Genomic DNA, 18,135 nt, shown 5'->3' with positions numbered 1-18,135 from the left:
AAAGAACTAATAAAGCTCAGAGCAGAAATAAGTGAAACTGAAACAAGGAAAACAACACAAAAGATCAATAAAATGAAAAGTTGGCTTTTTGAAAAGATCAACAAACTGACAACCTCTAGCCAGACTAAGAAAAAAAAAAAAAAAAAAGAGACAAGGCCGGGCGCGGTGGCTCAAGCCTGTAATCCCAGCACTTTGGGAGGCCGAGACGGGCGGATCACGAGGTCAGGAGATTGAGACCATCCTGGCTAACACGGTGAAACCCTGTCTCTACTAAAAATACAAAAAACTAGCCGGGCGAGGTGGCGGGCGCCTGTAGTCCCAGCTACTCGGGAGACTGAGGCAGGAGAATGGCATAAACCTGGGAGGCAGAGCTTGCAGTGAGCTGATATCCGGCCACTGTACTCCAACCTGGGTGGCAGAGCAAGACTCCGTCTCAAAAAAAAAAAAAAAAAAAAGAGACAAAACCCAAATAAATAAAATAGGGGTGAAAAAGGAGACATTATACCTGATACTGTAGAAATTCAAAGGATCATTATGGCTACTACGAGCAACTATATGCCAATAAATTGGAAAACCTAGAAGAAATAGATACATTCCTAGACATATACAACCTACTAAGATTGAACCATAAAGAAATCCAAAACCTGCACAGACCAGTAACAAGTAAAAATTATTTCCTTTAGATTAAAGTCATAACTCTTCCTAGAAATAGAGGAGGAAATACTTCCAACTCATTCTATGAGGCCAGTATTACCCTGATACTAAAACCAGACAAAGATAGATCAAAAGAAGAAAACTACAGGCTAATCTCTGATGAACATTGATGCAAAAATTCTCAACAAAATACAGCAAACCAAATTCAACAACACATTAAAAATATCAGGCTGGGTGTGGTGGCTTAAAGCTGGGTGCAGTGGCTCATGTCTGTAATCCCAGCAGTTTGGGAGGCTGAGGTGTGGGAATCACCTGAGCTCAGGAGTTCAAGACCAGCCTGGCCAACATGGTGAAACCCCGTCTCTACTAAAAATACAACAATTAGCCAGGCTTGGAGGTGGGTGCCTTTATTCCCAGCTCAGGAGACTGAGGTAGGAAAATCACTTGAACCCAAGAGGCTGAGGTTGCAGTGAGCTGAGATATTGCCATTGCATTCCAGCCTGGGCAATAAGCACAAAACTCCATCTCAAAAAAAAAAAAACAAAAAACATAATTCATCACGACCAAGTAGGATTTATCCCAGGTATGCAAGGATGGTTCAACATATGCAAATCAATCAATGTGATACATCATATCAACAGAATGAAGGGTGAAAACCATATAATCATTTCAATTGATGCTAAAAAATCAATTGACAAAATACAACATCCCTTCCTTATAAAAACCCTCAAACAACTGGGTATAGAAGGAACATACCTCTAGCCAGGTGTTGTGGCTGTAATCCCTGCACTTTAGGAGGCTAAGGTGGGCGAATCATTTTGAGCTCAGGAGTTAGAGATCAGTCTGGGCAATGTGACAAAACCCCATCTCTGCAAAAAATACAAAAATTGGCTGGGTGTTGGTGGCTCATGCCTGTAGTCCCAGCTACTCAGGAGGCTAAGGTTGGAGAATTGCTTGCACCTGGGAAGTGAAGGTTGCAGTGAGCTGAGATCATGCTATTGCACTCCAATCTGGGTTACAGAGTGAGACCCTGTCTCAAAAAGAAAAAAAAAGGAACATACCTCAACATAATAAAAGCTATATATGACAGACCCCCAGCTAGTATCACACTGAATGGGGGAAAAGTGAAAGACTTTTTTCTAAGATCTGAAACATGACAAGGATGCCCACTCTCACCACTGTTAGTCAACAAAATACTGAAATTCCAGCTACAGCAATCAAAAGAAAGAAAAAAAAGGCAATCAGATTGGAAAGGAAGAAGTCAAATTATCCCTGTTTGCAAATGGTATTATCTTATATTTGGAAAAACTCCACCAAAAAACTATTAGAACTGATAAATTCAGTAAAGTTGCAGGATACAAAATCAACATACAAAAATCAGTAGCATTTCTATATGCCAACAGTGAACAATCTGGAAATCAAAAAAAGTAATCTTATTTACACTGAGCCATGATTGTACCACTGCACTCCAGCCTGGGTGACAGAGTGAGACTCTGTCTCATAAAAAACAAAAAGGAAAAAATAAAATTAGCCAGGCATGATGGCGAGTGCCTGTAATCCCAGCTACTTGGGAGGCTGAGGCAGGAGAATCGCTTGAACCTGGGAGGCAGAGGTACAGTGAGCCAAGATCCTGCCACTGCACTCTGACCTGGGCGACAGAGCGAGACTCTGTCTCAAAAAAAAGAAAAAAAAGAAAAAGAAAAAAATAACTAAAAGATTATAATTGAATTGTTTGTAACACAAAAGATGAATGCTTGAGGAGATGGATGCCTCATTTACCCTGATGTGATTATTACACATTGTATGCTTATATCAAAATATCGTATATATTCCATAAGTAGATACACATGCTATGTACCCACAAAAATTAGAAGTTAAAAAAATCATGAGATCTATAAATGTGGAGAGAAGAGCTGCATTTCCTATAAAGGGTTGCAGCCTGCAGGTGGTCATCCTGACAGGCTCGGAAACACATCCTCTCGCAGAGACAAAAAGCAGGCACTTCAGAGAAAACCAGGAGAGGCTGTGATCTGTACCCAGTGAGATTAGCTATATATACATATTCTGTAGGTTACAGGATAATCTTACAAATATCTGTGAGGGAGGCCTAATGCATGCAGACTGGATAAACATATATGTTATATGTGACCCATGTTCACCTTGAAGTGGAACCTTAATATTTCAGACGAGATCAGGTGCATTCAGGGTGGTATGGCCGTGGACAAAGCCTAACTATTTCAGTGCATTACAGTCAGGCCCTATGCATTGAAAAGTGAGGCAGGGATGCAAAGGCACTCAGTGCACAGCCTCTGGGAACCGGCCAGAGCCAGTCCATGGTCGGTGGTCTCTTGCCAGGAGAAAGTTACTGAAATCAGTCTCTTGTCCAATCAAAGCTGTAGCCACAGCTGGTGGAAAGAGGGCGTAGGGGCCAGTTAGGCAGGTGTGGAGGTCAGAGGAGTAATTGTTTCAATATTGCTTATCTCCAGGCCAGTGCTTATTTAGCTGCTAGAGAAAACAAGCAAACAAGCAAAAACCCTTGTGGCAGTTAGAGCGTAATTTATTCTGTAAGTGTAGGGCTTAACCCTTGCCTGGCATGGTCTTGTTTCCAATTTGGTATCTTACTGCCACAAAGACTCCATTCTCTCAGTCTTATGATCTCTATTTTACCATTAATGCTGATCAGTTGTGTTTAATCCACAAAAGGGAGGGGCTGTAACGCGGCGTGTGACCCTACCATCCCATCATGGCAAGGTACTGTTTTTAAGGTTTCTGTGGGGTCCTCTTGGCCAAGAGGGGAGTCTGGTCAGTCAGGTTGCACGGGGCGTATTTTTATTTCTTATCCCTCAGTAGGAAGCCAGGTCTGAGGGAGGGGTGGGGAATCTGGGTGAGGAGGAAGGGGCCAAAATTTTTGCGGGCAGAGCTCCCGGATGGAACAGCACGACCTGTGCAAACATGTGCTGAGGTTCACAGAGAAACACAGCCTCCGGGCAGGCCGTCTAGAAGGAAGGGCTATGGAGATGAGGTGGGGCAGGAAGGCAGCTGAGCTGCAGGGCCTGCAAAGCCTTCGTTAATGCCTCGTCATTCGGACCATTCGAGTGTATGAGGCAGATTTAATTTTCTAAAGGCTCACTCTGTGGACTGCAGGCAAATGGAAAACAAAGAAAGAGCCAAAGCTGCACAAGAGCAAACGTTTTCTCTCCGTGTTCCCGAGTGCTTGGCACAAAGAAGGTTATCAGAACAGGTTTGTTTCTGGGCAAGCACAGGAATGAAAAAGTGTTTACAGAAGGCTGGAGGAGGGCAGTGGTGTGTCGGGGCAGCAGAGGGGAGGCTGTGAGCTAATCCAGGTGAGAGTTGAGGGCAGGACACACATGGAGGAAGGTTAAAGGAGTGAGCAAACTGGGTTTCCAGCCACAGGTAATGCCTCTGCTTCCTGAATCGGTTCCACGTCCCTTCTTCCTCATCCCACCCTAAACCTGCCCCTTTTCCTTCTCTCCCTCCCAGAGCATCACTAAAGAGTGTGGACTTGCAATTTTTCCGAACTCACTTGCTCCTAAAGCAAGCCGTGGCCCTTCTGAAGTTCTCAAAGAATATTTTGATAGTTGGTAGTGTAGGGGAGAGAAGATTTCTCACCCAGTGCACATTTCATAGCTGAGGCACCGGTCATAAAAGACAGATTAGCAAGAGAAAAACATACACATTTATTTAAGTTTTATGTGACACAGGAGCCTTCAGAAATGAAGACCTAAAAAACAGGACAAATTGTGTTTTTTATGGACAGTCATATAGAAGTATGATTGGAGGACAAATAGCAATAAAATAGGGGGGAATTAGCAAGGCCAGTTTGGTTCAGGTTGTTGGCATCTCTGTGTCTTGAAGGATATACTTCCAGGTATAGGAAGGGGACCTCCCTAATGAGGTCCTACTTCAGAGAATTCTTCTATGGCCTACTTTAGGAGGGAAGGATGGGTTAGAGAGACCTTCTTGTTTTGGCTGTTCCCTCAAATGCCAAGGTGCCGGCCGGGCACAGTGGCTCAAGCCTGTAATCCCAGCACTTTGGGAGGCTGAGAAGGGCGGATCACGAGGTCAGGAGATCGAGACCATCCTGGCTAACACGGTGAAACCCCGTCTCTACTAAAAAATACAAAAAACTAGCCGGGCGAGGTGGCGGGCGCCTGTAGTCCCAGCTACTTGGGAGGCTGAGGCAGGAGAATGGCGTAAACCCGGGAGGCGGAGCTTGCAGTGAGCCGAGATCCGGCCACTGCACTCCAGCCTGGGTGACAGAGCGAGACTCTGTCTCAAAAAAAAAAAAAAAAAAAAAAAATGCCAAGGTGCCATATATTGGGGTAACATGTCCTGAACCCCATCAGCAGAAAGACAAAAACATGGTTTTATGGTTTTCTGTTTTTATTTTTTGAGACAGAGTCTCACTCTGTCGCCCAGACTGGAGTGCAGTGGCGCGATCTCAGCTCACTGCAACCTCCACCCCTGGGTTCAAGCAATTCTCCTGCCTCAGCCTCCCAAGTAGCTGGGATTACAGGCGCCCAGCTAATTTTTTGTATTTTTAGTAGAGATGGGGTTTTGCCATGTCGGCCAGGCTGGTCTTGAACTCCTGACCTCAGGTGATCCACCCGCCTCAGCCTCCCAAAATGCTGGGACTACAGGTGTGAACCACCGTGCCCAGCCTATGTTTTTTCATATATTCCAGCCCATCCCTCTGCCACTTGGATGGCTTGACATATTCAAAGGGCAGCACAGTAAGATTCAGCCCACTGCAGCAGGAAGCAAGACCCAGGACCTTGTGTGCCAAATCCCTCTTCCACAATGTCCAGATTGGAATTTTATTCTGTCTATTAAGTTTTAAATTTGACAGCAATATTTTCTTATTTCAAAGACTTGTAATTATTATTTTTCAAATCTACCTGTTGTTTTTTGTTTGTTTGTTTGTTTTCTTAGAATCCTGCTCTGTCGCCCAGGCTGGAGTGCAGTGGTGCAATCTCAGCTCACTGCAACCTCTGCCTCCCGGGTTCAAGCAATTCTCCTGCCTCAGCCTCCTGAGTAGCTGGGATGACAGGTGCCCACCACCGTGCCCGGCTAATTCTTGTATTTTTAGTAGAGACGGGGTTTCACCATCTTGGCCAGGCTGGTCTTGAACTCCTGCCCTCGTGATCCACCCACCTCGGCCTCCCAAAATGCTGGGATTATAGGCATGAGCCACTGTGCCCAGCCAAATCTACCTGTTCTTTTCCCATTTTTGTCTACTATTTTGTTTCAAAATTTTGTGCACTTCAGATGGAAGTTACTCCTTCATTTACCTCTTTGTACATGCATGCCGAATACTGTTTTTAAAAGTCTTCATCGGCCTTCTTCACATAATTAATTTTATTTTGAGTGAACTCTAGTTCTGATTGTTGATTTTTATTTGCATCCTTTTTCAGTATTAGATCTCTTCATGTGTTTTGAAATTGTGGTTTAATTTTGAACTAGTGAATTGTTTGTATTTTCTTCTTCACTCTTCCACATTTACATGTACATGGTTTCCATAAACCCTGTCTAATCGTTTCATAGCTGCCTCTACTTGCCCTCATTCTTCCCCAGCTCTCAGTCCGGAACTAGAACTTAAAATGGTATTTTGAGGTTCCTGGATGGTGGTTATAACGGGGAAACCACAGATCTAGTCCCCAGGCTAGTTGGCAACTTGGTTTATTTCCAGGTTAGGGAGTTGCATGGTGTCCTCCAGTCTCCATGAAAAGCCATTATCCTAGAGATCAATCAGCACAATTCTCCTTTGTTAGAGAATGGAGAGGGATAGAGGTGGGGGATGAGGGTTTGAGGCTGACTTTGTCTTTTATTTTCTATCTACCATTGCTATGTTTTGGAGTAGAGTGGGTACATCAAAGCTGCTCTGAAATCCTAAGTAGCTTTCTTTTTATTTATTTATTTATTTATTTTTTATTTTTTAGTAGAGATGAGGTTTTACCATGTTGGACAGGCTGGTCTCAAATTCCTGACCTGGTGATCTGCCCACTGTGGCCTCCCAAAGTGCTGGGACCACAGGCGTGAGCCATCATGCCCAGCCCTAAGTAGCTTTCTTATCACCTTCTTCACTGCCACAAATCAAGGTCAGGCCACCATCATTTCTTGCCTCTATGACTGCGACAGCCTCCCAACTGGTCTCCTTGCCTCTAGACTTTCCTCCCTCCAATCCGTTCTTCCTACCACAGTCAGAGTGACTGTTATAAAATGTAATTCTGCTCACGTCACTACACTGCCTGAAGTCTTTAAATGATTCCCTGTTGTCAAAACCAGTAGCAAAGATGGAGTGAAATCACAAGCCCAACATGGAAATGGAAGGAAGGGGTTTAAGACACTGGTTCCAATTGCTCACAAGCAAAAGAACATTAATTCATGGAGTAACTGGGTAACAATAGAAAACTTCAAATATTTGTTCAACAATTTCTTACTAAATATTTTCTACTGCAAGTCACTGTGGGTGTGCAAGAAATACTTTCTACCTTCCAGAACCTTACAAGGTAGTAGGCAAGATCACACATTTTAATGAGTATCAAAACTACTGGCTGAGCGAGGTAGCTTAGGCCTGTAATCCCAGCACTTTGGGAGGCAGGCAAATCACTTGACTCCAAGAGTTCGAGACCAGCCTGGTCAACATGGCGAAACCCCATCTCTACTAAAAATACAAAATACTGGCCGGGTGCGGTGGCTCAAGCCTGTAATCCCAGCACTTTGGGAGGCCGAGACAGGTGGATCACGAGGTCAGGAGATTGAGACCATCCTGGCCAATGCGGTGAAACCCCGTCTCTACTAAAAAATACAAAAAACTAGCCGGGCGAGGTGGCAGGTGCCTGTAGTCCCAGCTACTCGGGAGGCTGAGGCAGAAGAATGGCATAAACCCGGGAGGCGGAGCTTGCAGTGAGCTGAGATTCGGCCACTGCACTCCAGCCTGGGCGGCAGAGCGAGACTCTGTCTCAAAAAAAAAAAAATACAAAATACAGGCTGCACGTGTTGGTGCACGCCTGTAATCCCAGCTACTCAGGAGCCTGAGGCATGAGAATCACTTGAAGCTGGGAGGTGGAGGTTGCAGTGAGCCAAGATCATGTGACAGCACTCCAACCTGGGTGACAGAGCAAGACTCTACCCAAAAAAAAAAAAAAAAAAAAAAAAAAGGAATGTGGCCTTATTTGGAAGTGGGCCAGTTGTAGATGTAATTAGTTAGGATGAGGCAATACTAGAGTAGGGTAGGCCCTTAACCCCATATAAGGGGAGAGACAGGAAAGGAGAATTCCACCTGAGGATAGCAGTAGATATTGGGGTGATGCCACTGCCACTGCAGGCCAAGGGAGGCCATGACTAATGGCCACCACCAAAGGCTAGGAAGAAGCAAAGAAGAATTCTCCCCTACGAGTTTCAGAGGGCGCATGGCTGTGTTGGGCCGTTCTTACACTGATATAAAGGAATACCTGAGACTGGCTAATTTATAAAGAAAAGCGGATTAATTGGCCCAAAGCTCTCCAGGCTGTACAGAAAGTATGGGGACAGCACATGCTTCTGGTGAGGCCTCAAGAAGTTTCCGATCATGGCAGAAGGGAAAGGGGAGCGAGCGTGTCACATGGCAAGAGAGGGGGCAAGAGAGAGATTGGGGGAAGGATCAGGCTCTTTTAAACAACCAGATCTCTTATGAACTACTAGAGAAGGAACCCCTTATCCGAGGGGATGGCACGAAACCATTCATGAGGGATCCACCCTCATGATCCAGTACCTTCCACCAGGTCCCACCTCCAACATTGGGATCACATTTCAACATGGGATTTGGAGGGAGCACACATCCAAACCATATCCAATATCCTTGCCAACACTTTGATTTGGGACACCTACCCTCCTAAACTGTGAGACAACAAATTTCTATTATTCTCCCGTTTTGTGGTACTCTGTTATAGTCACCCTAGAAAATGAATGTGACAGTTTTATAGCTGGGTTATAAACAAAATGTCATGAAAGATCATTTCTAACAGCCCTGGGGCTTGTAAAGGACATGGCTTTGTGCTGAGCTCTAGCAGCACGATTTTGGTAGGTAGAGATGACAGAGGAGAAAGGGCTTTATGTTCTTCCACGTCCATCCGAATTGTATGTTGAGGTCTAACCCTCCCAAGCAGCCTCTCTGGCAAACTAGTTGAACCTGAACCACTTGAATGCCCTGAACCTACTGTCGACTAGGCCACTAACTGATAGGACTTCTAAGGCACAAAATGGGGGTAACAGAATCTTTTATACAAGCTTTATTACTCAAGCAGCAGTATGCAGTGATTAAATAATTACTCGCTTTTGCTACATTTCTCTGACACTGCAAAGGGAGAAGTCTTCTTCATGGAGACTTCAGTGAGCAGTAGCTAATTTAAAGCTCAGTGTAGGCCGGGTATGGGGGCTCACACCTGTAATCTCAGCACTACTTTGGGAGGTGGAGGTGGAGAGGGGTTGGGACTCCTTGAGCCTTGGAGTTCAGGGCCAGCATGGCAACAGGGCGAAACCTAGTTTTTACACAAAATACAAACATTAGCTGGGCATGGTGGTGGGCCTGTAGTCCCGGCTACTCTGGAGGCTGAAGCAGGAGGACTGCTTTAGCCAGGAGGTCGAGGCTTCAGTGAGCCCAGATCGCGCCACTGCACTCCAGCTTGGGCAACAGAGTGAGAAGACCCTGTTTCAAAAAACAAACACAAAAACTCATTCTAACCAAAACTGAATGCTAGTAGCAGGAACTGGTATTAAGACTGCGGTCTGGAATCCCTTCTTTTTTTTTTTTTTTTTTTTTTTTGAGACGGAGTCTCGCTCTGTCGCCCAGGCTGGAGTGCAGTGGCCGGATCTCAGCTCACTGCAAGCTCCGCCTCCCGGGTTCACGCCATTCTCCTGCCTCAGCCTCCCGAGTAGCTGGGACTACAGGCGCCCGCCACCTCGCCCGGCTAGTTTTTTTGTATTTTTTAGTAGAGACGGGGTTTCACCGTGTTAGCCAGGATGGTCTCGATCTCCTGACCTCGTGATCCACCCGTCTCGGCCTCCCAAAGTGCTGGGATTACAGGCTTGAGCCACCGCGCCCGGCCTGGAATCCCTTCTAATGCGTCTGACCTTGCATTATGAAGTCTTCACAGTGATGTTTCTGGGTTCTATATGATTATCGTCATTGCTTAGCAATCTCAAGTGGTAAATAAATTCTTTAAATTTCCGTAGTCGTTTGCGGGACGAGAGGGCCATTTACATGCTCTTTCCTTCTTGCTACTCAATCTTAAATTTGGGTTACGAATCAAACTGATGGACCCTACACGGCTTCCACCCGAAATTACAGATATCTACCATTCCATCTTCAAGAAACGGAGGGGTTCCGCCAAGATGGACATAAAAATCACAGGAGGAGCCTTCTGACAACGTGCATTCTTCGCACACTGACTGGGGAATGGCTTTGTCATGTTTGAAACGGTGCCTCAACTACTCAATGTCCCAGGAACCCCAGTGGAGCAACTTGTGTACACAGAGGCCCAAGATCCACAAATCAGCTATGAAATCATTTCCATAGTCTCCCTCCCCCAACGAGTCTCGATCCACGACGGCCATCCCCTGTCCCTCTCATCCATCAAGGGCGTGTTTTTCTCCCCTCCTGCCCCGACCTCCCGCGTCCGCCCAGCCTGTCCACATCCAGCCCCGCCACGCCCCATGGGCGGTCCCGAGCCGCGGCCCCGCCCCCTCCCGGCCTCCCCGGCCGCGGAAGCCCCGCCCCCAACGGCGCGGAGACCGGGGGCGGCCCGCGGCCCGCGGCGGGCGGGCGGGGACGGACGCGGGGGGAGGGGGGCCACGGGATGTGGGGTGGGGGCGGGACCTGGCCGGGCGCCGGGACGGGAGGAGTCCCGGCGGCGCCTCGGACTTTTGCTCCCACAAGCCCTGCCTCGAAGGCAGGGGAGCTGGACCAGGAGCCGCCCGGAGCGCCCGAGTCGCCGCCGCCGCCGCCGGGGCTCCCGCGCTCCCCAGAACGGTGGGACGCGGGGCTCGGCAGCCGCCCGCGGAACATGGCGCCCTGGACGCTGTGGCGCTGCTGCCAGCGCGTGGTGGGCTGGGTGCCGGTGCTCTTCATCACCTTCGTGGTCGTCTGGTCCTACTACGCGTACGTGGTGGAGCTCTGCGTGTGTGAGTACCGTCCCCGGGGGCTGCGGCGGGCGCGGGCCGCGGCTCGGGCGCGAGACAGGCCTCGGAGCCCCGCGCCCGCCGCCTCTGTGGAGCCGGCGCCGCACGCCGGGCGTCCGGCCCCGACCGCGCTCGGAAGCGCCGAGGCCGCTGCACCCGCCCTTTGTTCGAGCCTGCGGCGCGGCCTTCGGGCGACCTGGGGCTCCTGAAGCCTCGCGGCGGCTTCCCGGGTGCGGGTCTGGCCCAGGGAGGCCCCAGAGCTTCCTGGTTCCCGCCGACCCGGGGGGTCCACATCCTCCTGGGGAGGAACGTGCAGAACGGGAGTAGTCCGGCTTCTTCTTAGAAGGTGTAGGTTGTGTTTGTGGCCTTTTTGGGTTTTGTTCATTTTTTAAAAAAACCAAACGTGTTCCTCCTGGATTGTTTTTGTTCAAACAGCGCGAGAAGAAACGCCTGTTACCTGTAGAGCCGGCTGCGGCGGGTTGGGGGAAGGGAGGTGTGTCTTTTGGTGGCCTCGGGCTGGAGGCGGGTCAGACCTGGAGGACTAGTGAGCTGCCGCTTTTGATTTTTTGGTGGTACTTGACTCGTTGTAAAGTTCATTTATTTCTCCTCTGAATCCAGCCGACTTTTGCAAAAGGTTAAGACAGAACGAATGGGTGGGAGGAGACGTAACCTGATTATCTTTTTCTTGACTGATTATTAAGGAGGCTTATATTTCTTATACTCATATTTTGGCGTCTTGTTTTCGTTACTTCCATTTCCGTGATTAGTTCTTAGCACAAAATTCTCACCTGATTCCCTGGAAAAAAGGAGTAGCATTGCAGTGTACTTCAAGGATTTAACCTGCTGGCTTGAATTGGTTGCCTTTAAGATTGAAGGAAATTGGTTGTCATTAATCAAAACACCGTTTAGGGGTGACTGCTATATTTGTGATATTGGGCAATTTCTCCAAGATTGTTTTGTCTTAAGTCAATTGTTCTCAGACTTTGAGTATGTGGATATTTTACACTTAAACCAGCCTCACCTAGGTTGTTCTGTGTACATCCGCTGCCTATATCAATTTTTTATGAAAACCTAGGACCAAATGGTAAGTGGTGTTTGTAAACGTAATCCCTTGTTATTCCAGAATGATCTACTCTTAGTCCTTAGACTGAATCTACCATTTTATGAAGGACTGTTAATAGTATTCTTTGAATAAAGAACCACATGAGCTAGAAACTAATGTTATGAATGAGAAGAATTTGTACCACCCACTCTTGAAAGTGGCAGAATCAAGACTTCAATTATATTTGGATTTGTACAGCTTTCAACCAAGTATTTGGTTAAAGCCTTAGTTCTATACATGGAAGAGAATGCTTTGGTTCAGAAAATTTAAGGGTAAGTTTTAAAATTAAAACATCCACTCTTAAAATTACTTTGTACCTATAGAACGCTTAATTTTGAGACGACTATCCCTGCAGGTAGGCCCAGAATAAATTAGTTGTGGAATGCATTTCCAAATAATAGTAATCTTTTCAATATCATTATTTAGTCTCATCCTTTCGGATACCAGAATGTTTACTAAAAATGATGTTTGAGTCTATTAAAATTACTAGATTTAAATATTTCTGGGAGCTGCTTCCAGAAAGTGATAGTGATCATAGGATTCTCATCAACTTATGATGATACCTCCTTTAATCTTCTTATTTACTGTGAAGTGAGCGTTTATTCCAAAAGTTATATCATTCCTATTCCATCAGAAGATTATTCCTACTCTATTTTAATTCCCATAGTGGTTTTGAAGTAAAGCTGAAGGAGCACTAAAAATGTGCTTTTATGTTGAGATTCCACAGCTTAACCTGTAGATGGTTTTTGTCAAAAATATTAAAAAATGAGACCAAGCGTTGCTGTGGAAAGTCTTAAATTGCTTCTGATTTCTTTCACCTGCTTCAAATAAAGAAAGTGCAATGAACATGAATTGAGAAATGCCATGTGCTAGTGGGATAGAGAGAACATTTCATTCACCCTCTCCTTTAATTCTTTCAGTATGTGAGAGCACAGGTATCTCTACAGGTGGAGGAAGTGAGACTCTGAGGAATAGGTCCTTTTGGTTAGGTCCACAATTGTTAATATTGGAACGTGACCCACATCTTTCCGTTCTTTCATATAACTTGAGTGAGCTATGAGGGTCAATGGAACTGTAATTGTTTGGGCCATAATGGTGTAGGGGGATAAAGGGGTCGGCATATTTTTGGAGATCACTTAGTTAGGCTTGAGACCCATACCGGAGAGATTATATCCTACAGTTTCATTAAGTTAAAACATTCTACAACTATGGCCTGATGCTTGGCAGAATCTTAAAATATTTGGTGGTGAAAGGTCTTATGTAGAGGCTGTATTAAGTTCTGAGTTATCTGATTTTAACTAGAGAGAATTTGGGAGGTCTGCAGTGTCACTGGAATATAAAATAGTTGAGCATAAAAATGTATTTACTCATATTAAAACTATCCTTTAAACTACTTGTATGTATTTGTTTTCGTAAGTACTGACCCTCCCACTGAAATATGTATAGATATATTTATAGGAGGACTTAAATGGAGGGAAGTGTGAGTTTTAATTAAAAGTGCTGTTTTAGTAATTTTTATAGGATTTTTTTTTATTTATATATATTTTTTTGAGTCGGAGTTTCACTCTTGTTGCCCAGGCTGGAGTGCAATGGTGCGTGGGATCTTGGCTCACTGCAGCCTCCGCCTCCCAGGTTCAAGCGATTCTCCTGCCTCAGCCTCCCAAGTAGCTGTGATTACAGGCGCTGACCACCACGCCCAGCTAATTTTTTTTTGTATTTTTGGTAGAGACGGGGTTTCACCATGTTGGTCAGGCTGGTCTCCAACTTCTAACGTCAGGCAGTCCACCCGTCTTGGCCTCCCCAAGTGCTGGGATTACAGGCATGAGCCACTGCACTCGGCCTATAGGATGTTCTTAGATTATGGTATTCTCTATCAAACTAGGAGGAGAAGATCATAATTATATCTTTACATGTATGTATTCATTTAATCTTAATAATGATCCCCATAAAGGTTAATTTGTCTACGGTTATAGAGCCAGTAAGTAATATGGTAAGAATTGGAATTCAAGGGTTTTGGCTCCAAAGCCCATGCTGTTAACCACTATACAATGAATGACTAATCTATTTGGTGTCCAGATCTGGACACTCAGGGCAGATTTCAGTCCTGTATATAGTATATTTATTTATTTATTTATTTATTTATTTATTTATTTTTTTTTGAGACGGAGTCTCGCTCTGTCGCCCAGGCTGGAGTGCAGTGGCCGGATCTCAGCTCACTGCAAGCTCCACCTTCTGGTTTTACGCCATTCTCCGGCCTCAGCCTCCCCAGTAGCTGGGACTACAGGCGCCCGCCACCTCGCCCGGCTAGTTTTTTGTATTTTTTTAGTAGAGACGGGGTTTCACCGTGTTAGCCAGGATGGTCTCGATCTCCTGACCTTGTGATCCGCCCGTCTCGGCCTCCCAAAGTGCTGGGATTACAGGCTTGAGCCACCGCGCCCGGCCTATATAGTATATTTATATAAAGTACTTTTCTTTTAAAAGGCAGCGGCAGAAGATTCCTAAATATCTCAGACAATAAAAATACCTGACCCACTGTAAGTTGAACAAATTGTTGATTACCAAGAGGCCCTCATTCCATCTCACCTTCTGTAACTTCCTAATTTTGTAATTAGAGACACACACCCCCCCCCACTTCACCAGAAGTAATACTAAGGACGAAATTGAGGAAGAGGGTAATGCATGTAAGATGGCCATCTCACAGGAGTGATAAGCTGAGAAGCAAAGATTAAGTAATTAGTAATATTGGTCCTTGATTTTAAATTAGACAGAAATTCTATAATTTTTTTCCCCAGGGTTAATATTTAAAGTATGAGTGGATTGAATAACTTCTTCTCTTTGGTCAAGATGGTTATTTTTGAGGAAAGTGCTAATTCTGGTTCCCAAGGTTTTATCAGAATATCTTCTTGTTCGGGTCATCTTGAGCTGTTAGTAGATGTGTATCTCTTCTTTGCATGTAGAGAATCTTAGAACTTAAAGAGATTTTAAAGATAATCTTGGCCGGGCGCGGTGGCTCAAGCCTGTAATCCCAGCACTTTGGGAGGCCGAGAGGGGCGGATCATGAGGTCAGGAGATCGAGACCATCCTGGCTAACCCGGTGAAACCCTGTCTCTACTAAAAAAAGAAAAAATACAAAAAACTAGCCGGGTGAGGTGGCGGGCGCCTGTAGACCCAGCTACTCGGGAGGCTGAGGCAGGAGAATGGCGTAAACCCGGGAGGCGGAGCTTGCAGTGAGCTGAGATCTGGCCACTGCACTCCAGTCTGGGCGACAAGCGAGACTCCGTCTCAACAACAACAACAAAAAAGATAATTTCATTCAGTCCCTTTACTTTTGAGGAAAGTATTGTTCAAAAGAGCTATGTTGTTTGTCCAAGGACAGGTATACCTTTTATATTTTTTCAGACAAATTTGTGGAGCGGACTCTAACCTTTGAGTCTGTACCAAATACTTCCTTGTGTCTCCTGCATAACTTCTTCAAATTTAGAGACAGATTAAGATAAATAACTTAAGCACTGTCATTGTACACACTAGCTTGACACAGTTGATTCTGAAGTATTTTATTGATCTTGAAAGAACCCGTTTTCTATTTCATTGATTTTTCTCTTTTCTGTTTTGTTGTTTTCCTGTCTGATCTTTACTGTCTCCTTGCTTTTGCTTTGTGTTTAATACGCTCTTTTTCTAGATTAATATGGAAACCAAGGTCATTTATTTGAGCCCTTTCTTAGTTAGTTAGTCCTACAAATTTACCTCCAAATATTGCTTTAGTTTTATTCTATCAATTTTAGTATGTTGTGTTGTCGTTGTCATTCAATTCAAATTATTTTCTTGGGCTGGGCACAGTGGCTCACGTCTGTACTACCAGCACTTTGGGAGGCTTGTCTCTCTTTTTGTTTTGTTTTTTTTTTTTTTTGAGACGGAGTCTCATTTTGTTGCCCAAGCTGGAGTGCACTGTGGTGATCTTGGATCACTGCAACCTCCTCCTCCTGGGTTCAAGCAATTCTCCTGCCTCAGCCTCTTGAGTAGCTGGGATTATAGGCATGTGCCACCACGCCCGGCTAATTTTTGTGTTTTTAGTAGAGATGAGGTTTTGCCATGTTGGCCAGGCTGGTCTTGAACTCCTGACCTCAAGCGATCCACCCATCTCGGCCTCCCAAAGTGCTGGGATTACGGTTGTGAGCCACCATGCCTGCAAGAACTCTCTCTCTACAAAAAATACAAAAAATTAGATGGGCATGGTGGCTTGTGTCTGAAGTCCAACCTACTCAGGAGGCTGAGATGGGAGGATCCCATGAGCCCAGGAGTTCAAGGCTGCATTGAGCCATGATTGTGCCATTGCACTCCAGTCTGGGTTACAGAGCAAGACCCTTTCCCAAAGAACAAACAGATCCTTTTCTTTTGTTTTAAGGCAGTTTTACTCTTTGCCCAGGCTGGAGTGCAATGGCGTGATCTTGGCTCACTGCAGCTTCCACCCTTCAGAATTCAAATTATTTTCTAATTTCACTTTTGATTTCATCTTTGACCCCATGGATTTAGTTTCCATTTATTTGGGGGTTTTCCAGATATCTTTCTGTTATTGATTTCAAATTTCCTTGTGATCAGAGAACATACTTTGTATGACTTAAATCCTTTAAAATGTATTCAGGCTTGTTTTAGAGCCTAGAATGTGGTCTGAGTAGTGTTCCATGTGTGCTTATGAAAAATGTGTCTGTACTCAGCAATGTATTGTGCTCTTTGTTGCTGGGTGGAGTATTCTGTTATGTCATAATGCTCCATAAATGTCAATTAAGGCAAGTTGGTAGTGTTGTTCAAGTCCTCTATGTTCTTCTCTGTTTGTTCTCTCAGTTATTAAGAGAGGTATAACTATAATTGTGATTTATTTCTCCTTGTAGTTCTATCAGTTTTTGCCTCATGTATTTTGCATCTCTGTAATTAGGTGCATAAAACATTTAGGATTGTGATATCCTATTGACCAATTGGCTCATTTAACATTATGAAATGACTTTTTTATCCCCGGTGATATTGTTTGCTCTAAAATCTGCTTTGGCAGATATTAACATGGGCACTAATCTTTCTTTTGATTATTGTTAGCATGGTGTATCTTTCTCTGTCCTTTTAATGTGTATATGTCTTATATTTAAATTGTGATTCTCGTAAAGAGCATATATTTGGGTCTTTTTAAATCCAACCTGAAAATCTCTGCCTTTTAATGGGGGGTTTTGATCATTTACATTTAATGTGATTATTGATATGGTTAGGCTTAAGTCTATCATTTGCTATTTGTTTTATTTTCTGTCCTCTTCTTTGTTCCATTTTCCTCCTTTGACCTTCTTTTGAATTAATTGATCTTTACAATTTTTTTATTTTGATTTTTAAAAATGATTCTATTTTATCTCCTTTATTGGCTTATTACTAGTAATTTTTTTTGTTATTTTATTGATTGCTTTAGGGCTTATAACATGCATCTTTGAGTTATAGTCCACCTTCAAGTTATGTACTGTTTCATATATAGTACCTTATAAGAGTATACTTCTATCTCTTCCATCTCTGCCTGTACGCTATTGTTGCGCATTTTATATGTTGTAAACCTCACACTATATTGCTACTGTGTTTAAACGGCTGATTATATTAATAGCTTTTAAAGATTTAGTTTTTAAAAACCCCAAATATATACATTTATTCCTATAGTTACCATTTCTAGTTCTCTTCATTTCTTTTTTTTTTTTTTTTTTTTTGGGACGGAGTCTTGCTCTGTCGCCCAGGCTGGAGTGCAGTGGCCGGATCTCAGCTCACTGCAAGCTCCGCCTCCCGGGTTCCCGCCATTCTCCTGCCTCAGCCTCCCGAGTAGCTGGGACTACAGGCGCCCGCCACCTCGCCCGGCTAGTTTTTTGTATTTTTTAGTAGAGACGGGGTTTCACCGTGTTCGCCAGGATGGTCTCGATCTCCTGACCTCGTGATCCACCCGTCTCGGCCTCCCAAAGTGCTGGGATTACAGGCTTGAGCCACCGCGCCCGGCCTCATTTCTTTTTATAAATCCATCCAGTGTCATTTCCTTCTGCCTGAAAGGGCCTCTTTTAACGTTTATTGTAGTGCAGGTCAGCTGGACTGAATCATTTCAGTTTTTGTATGTCTGTAAAAGTTTTAATTTTGCCTTTGGTTTTTAAAAGACAACTTTATCGAGACACAGTTTGCATATCATACAATTC

General features: G+C 44.7%; 1 protein-coding gene across 5 annotated transcripts in view; it reads left to right on the top strand.

Moving 5' to 3' along the window:
• Window positions 1–10,586: 10,586 nt before the first annotated feature.
• ZDHHC20 (zinc finger DHHC-type palmitoyltransferase 20) overlaps window positions 10,587–18,135 on the top strand; it is an 88,526-nt gene continuing 80,977 nt past the window's right edge. For all 5 annotated transcript variants that reach the window (XM_001089163.5, XM_015120727.3, XM_015120725.3 and 2 more), the window contains exon 1: window positions 10,587–10,836. In XM_001089163.5, coding sequence (XP_001089163.3) covers window positions 10,719–10,836 — 118 coding nt within the window. In that variant the 5' untranslated portion in view covers window positions 10,587–10,718. The remainder of the gene's footprint in view (window positions 10,837–18,135) is intronic.

Source organism: Macaca mulatta, chromosome 17, assembly GCF_049350105.2.
Source record: "Macaca mulatta isolate MMU2019108-1 chromosome 17, T2T-MMU8v2.0, whole genome shotgun sequence".
NCBI classification, from domain to species: Eukaryota; Metazoa; Chordata; class Mammalia; order Primates; family Cercopithecidae; genus Macaca; species Macaca mulatta.
The sequence above is the reverse complement of the archived record's forward strand: the minus strand, read 5'-3'. Positions and strand labels throughout refer to the sequence as shown.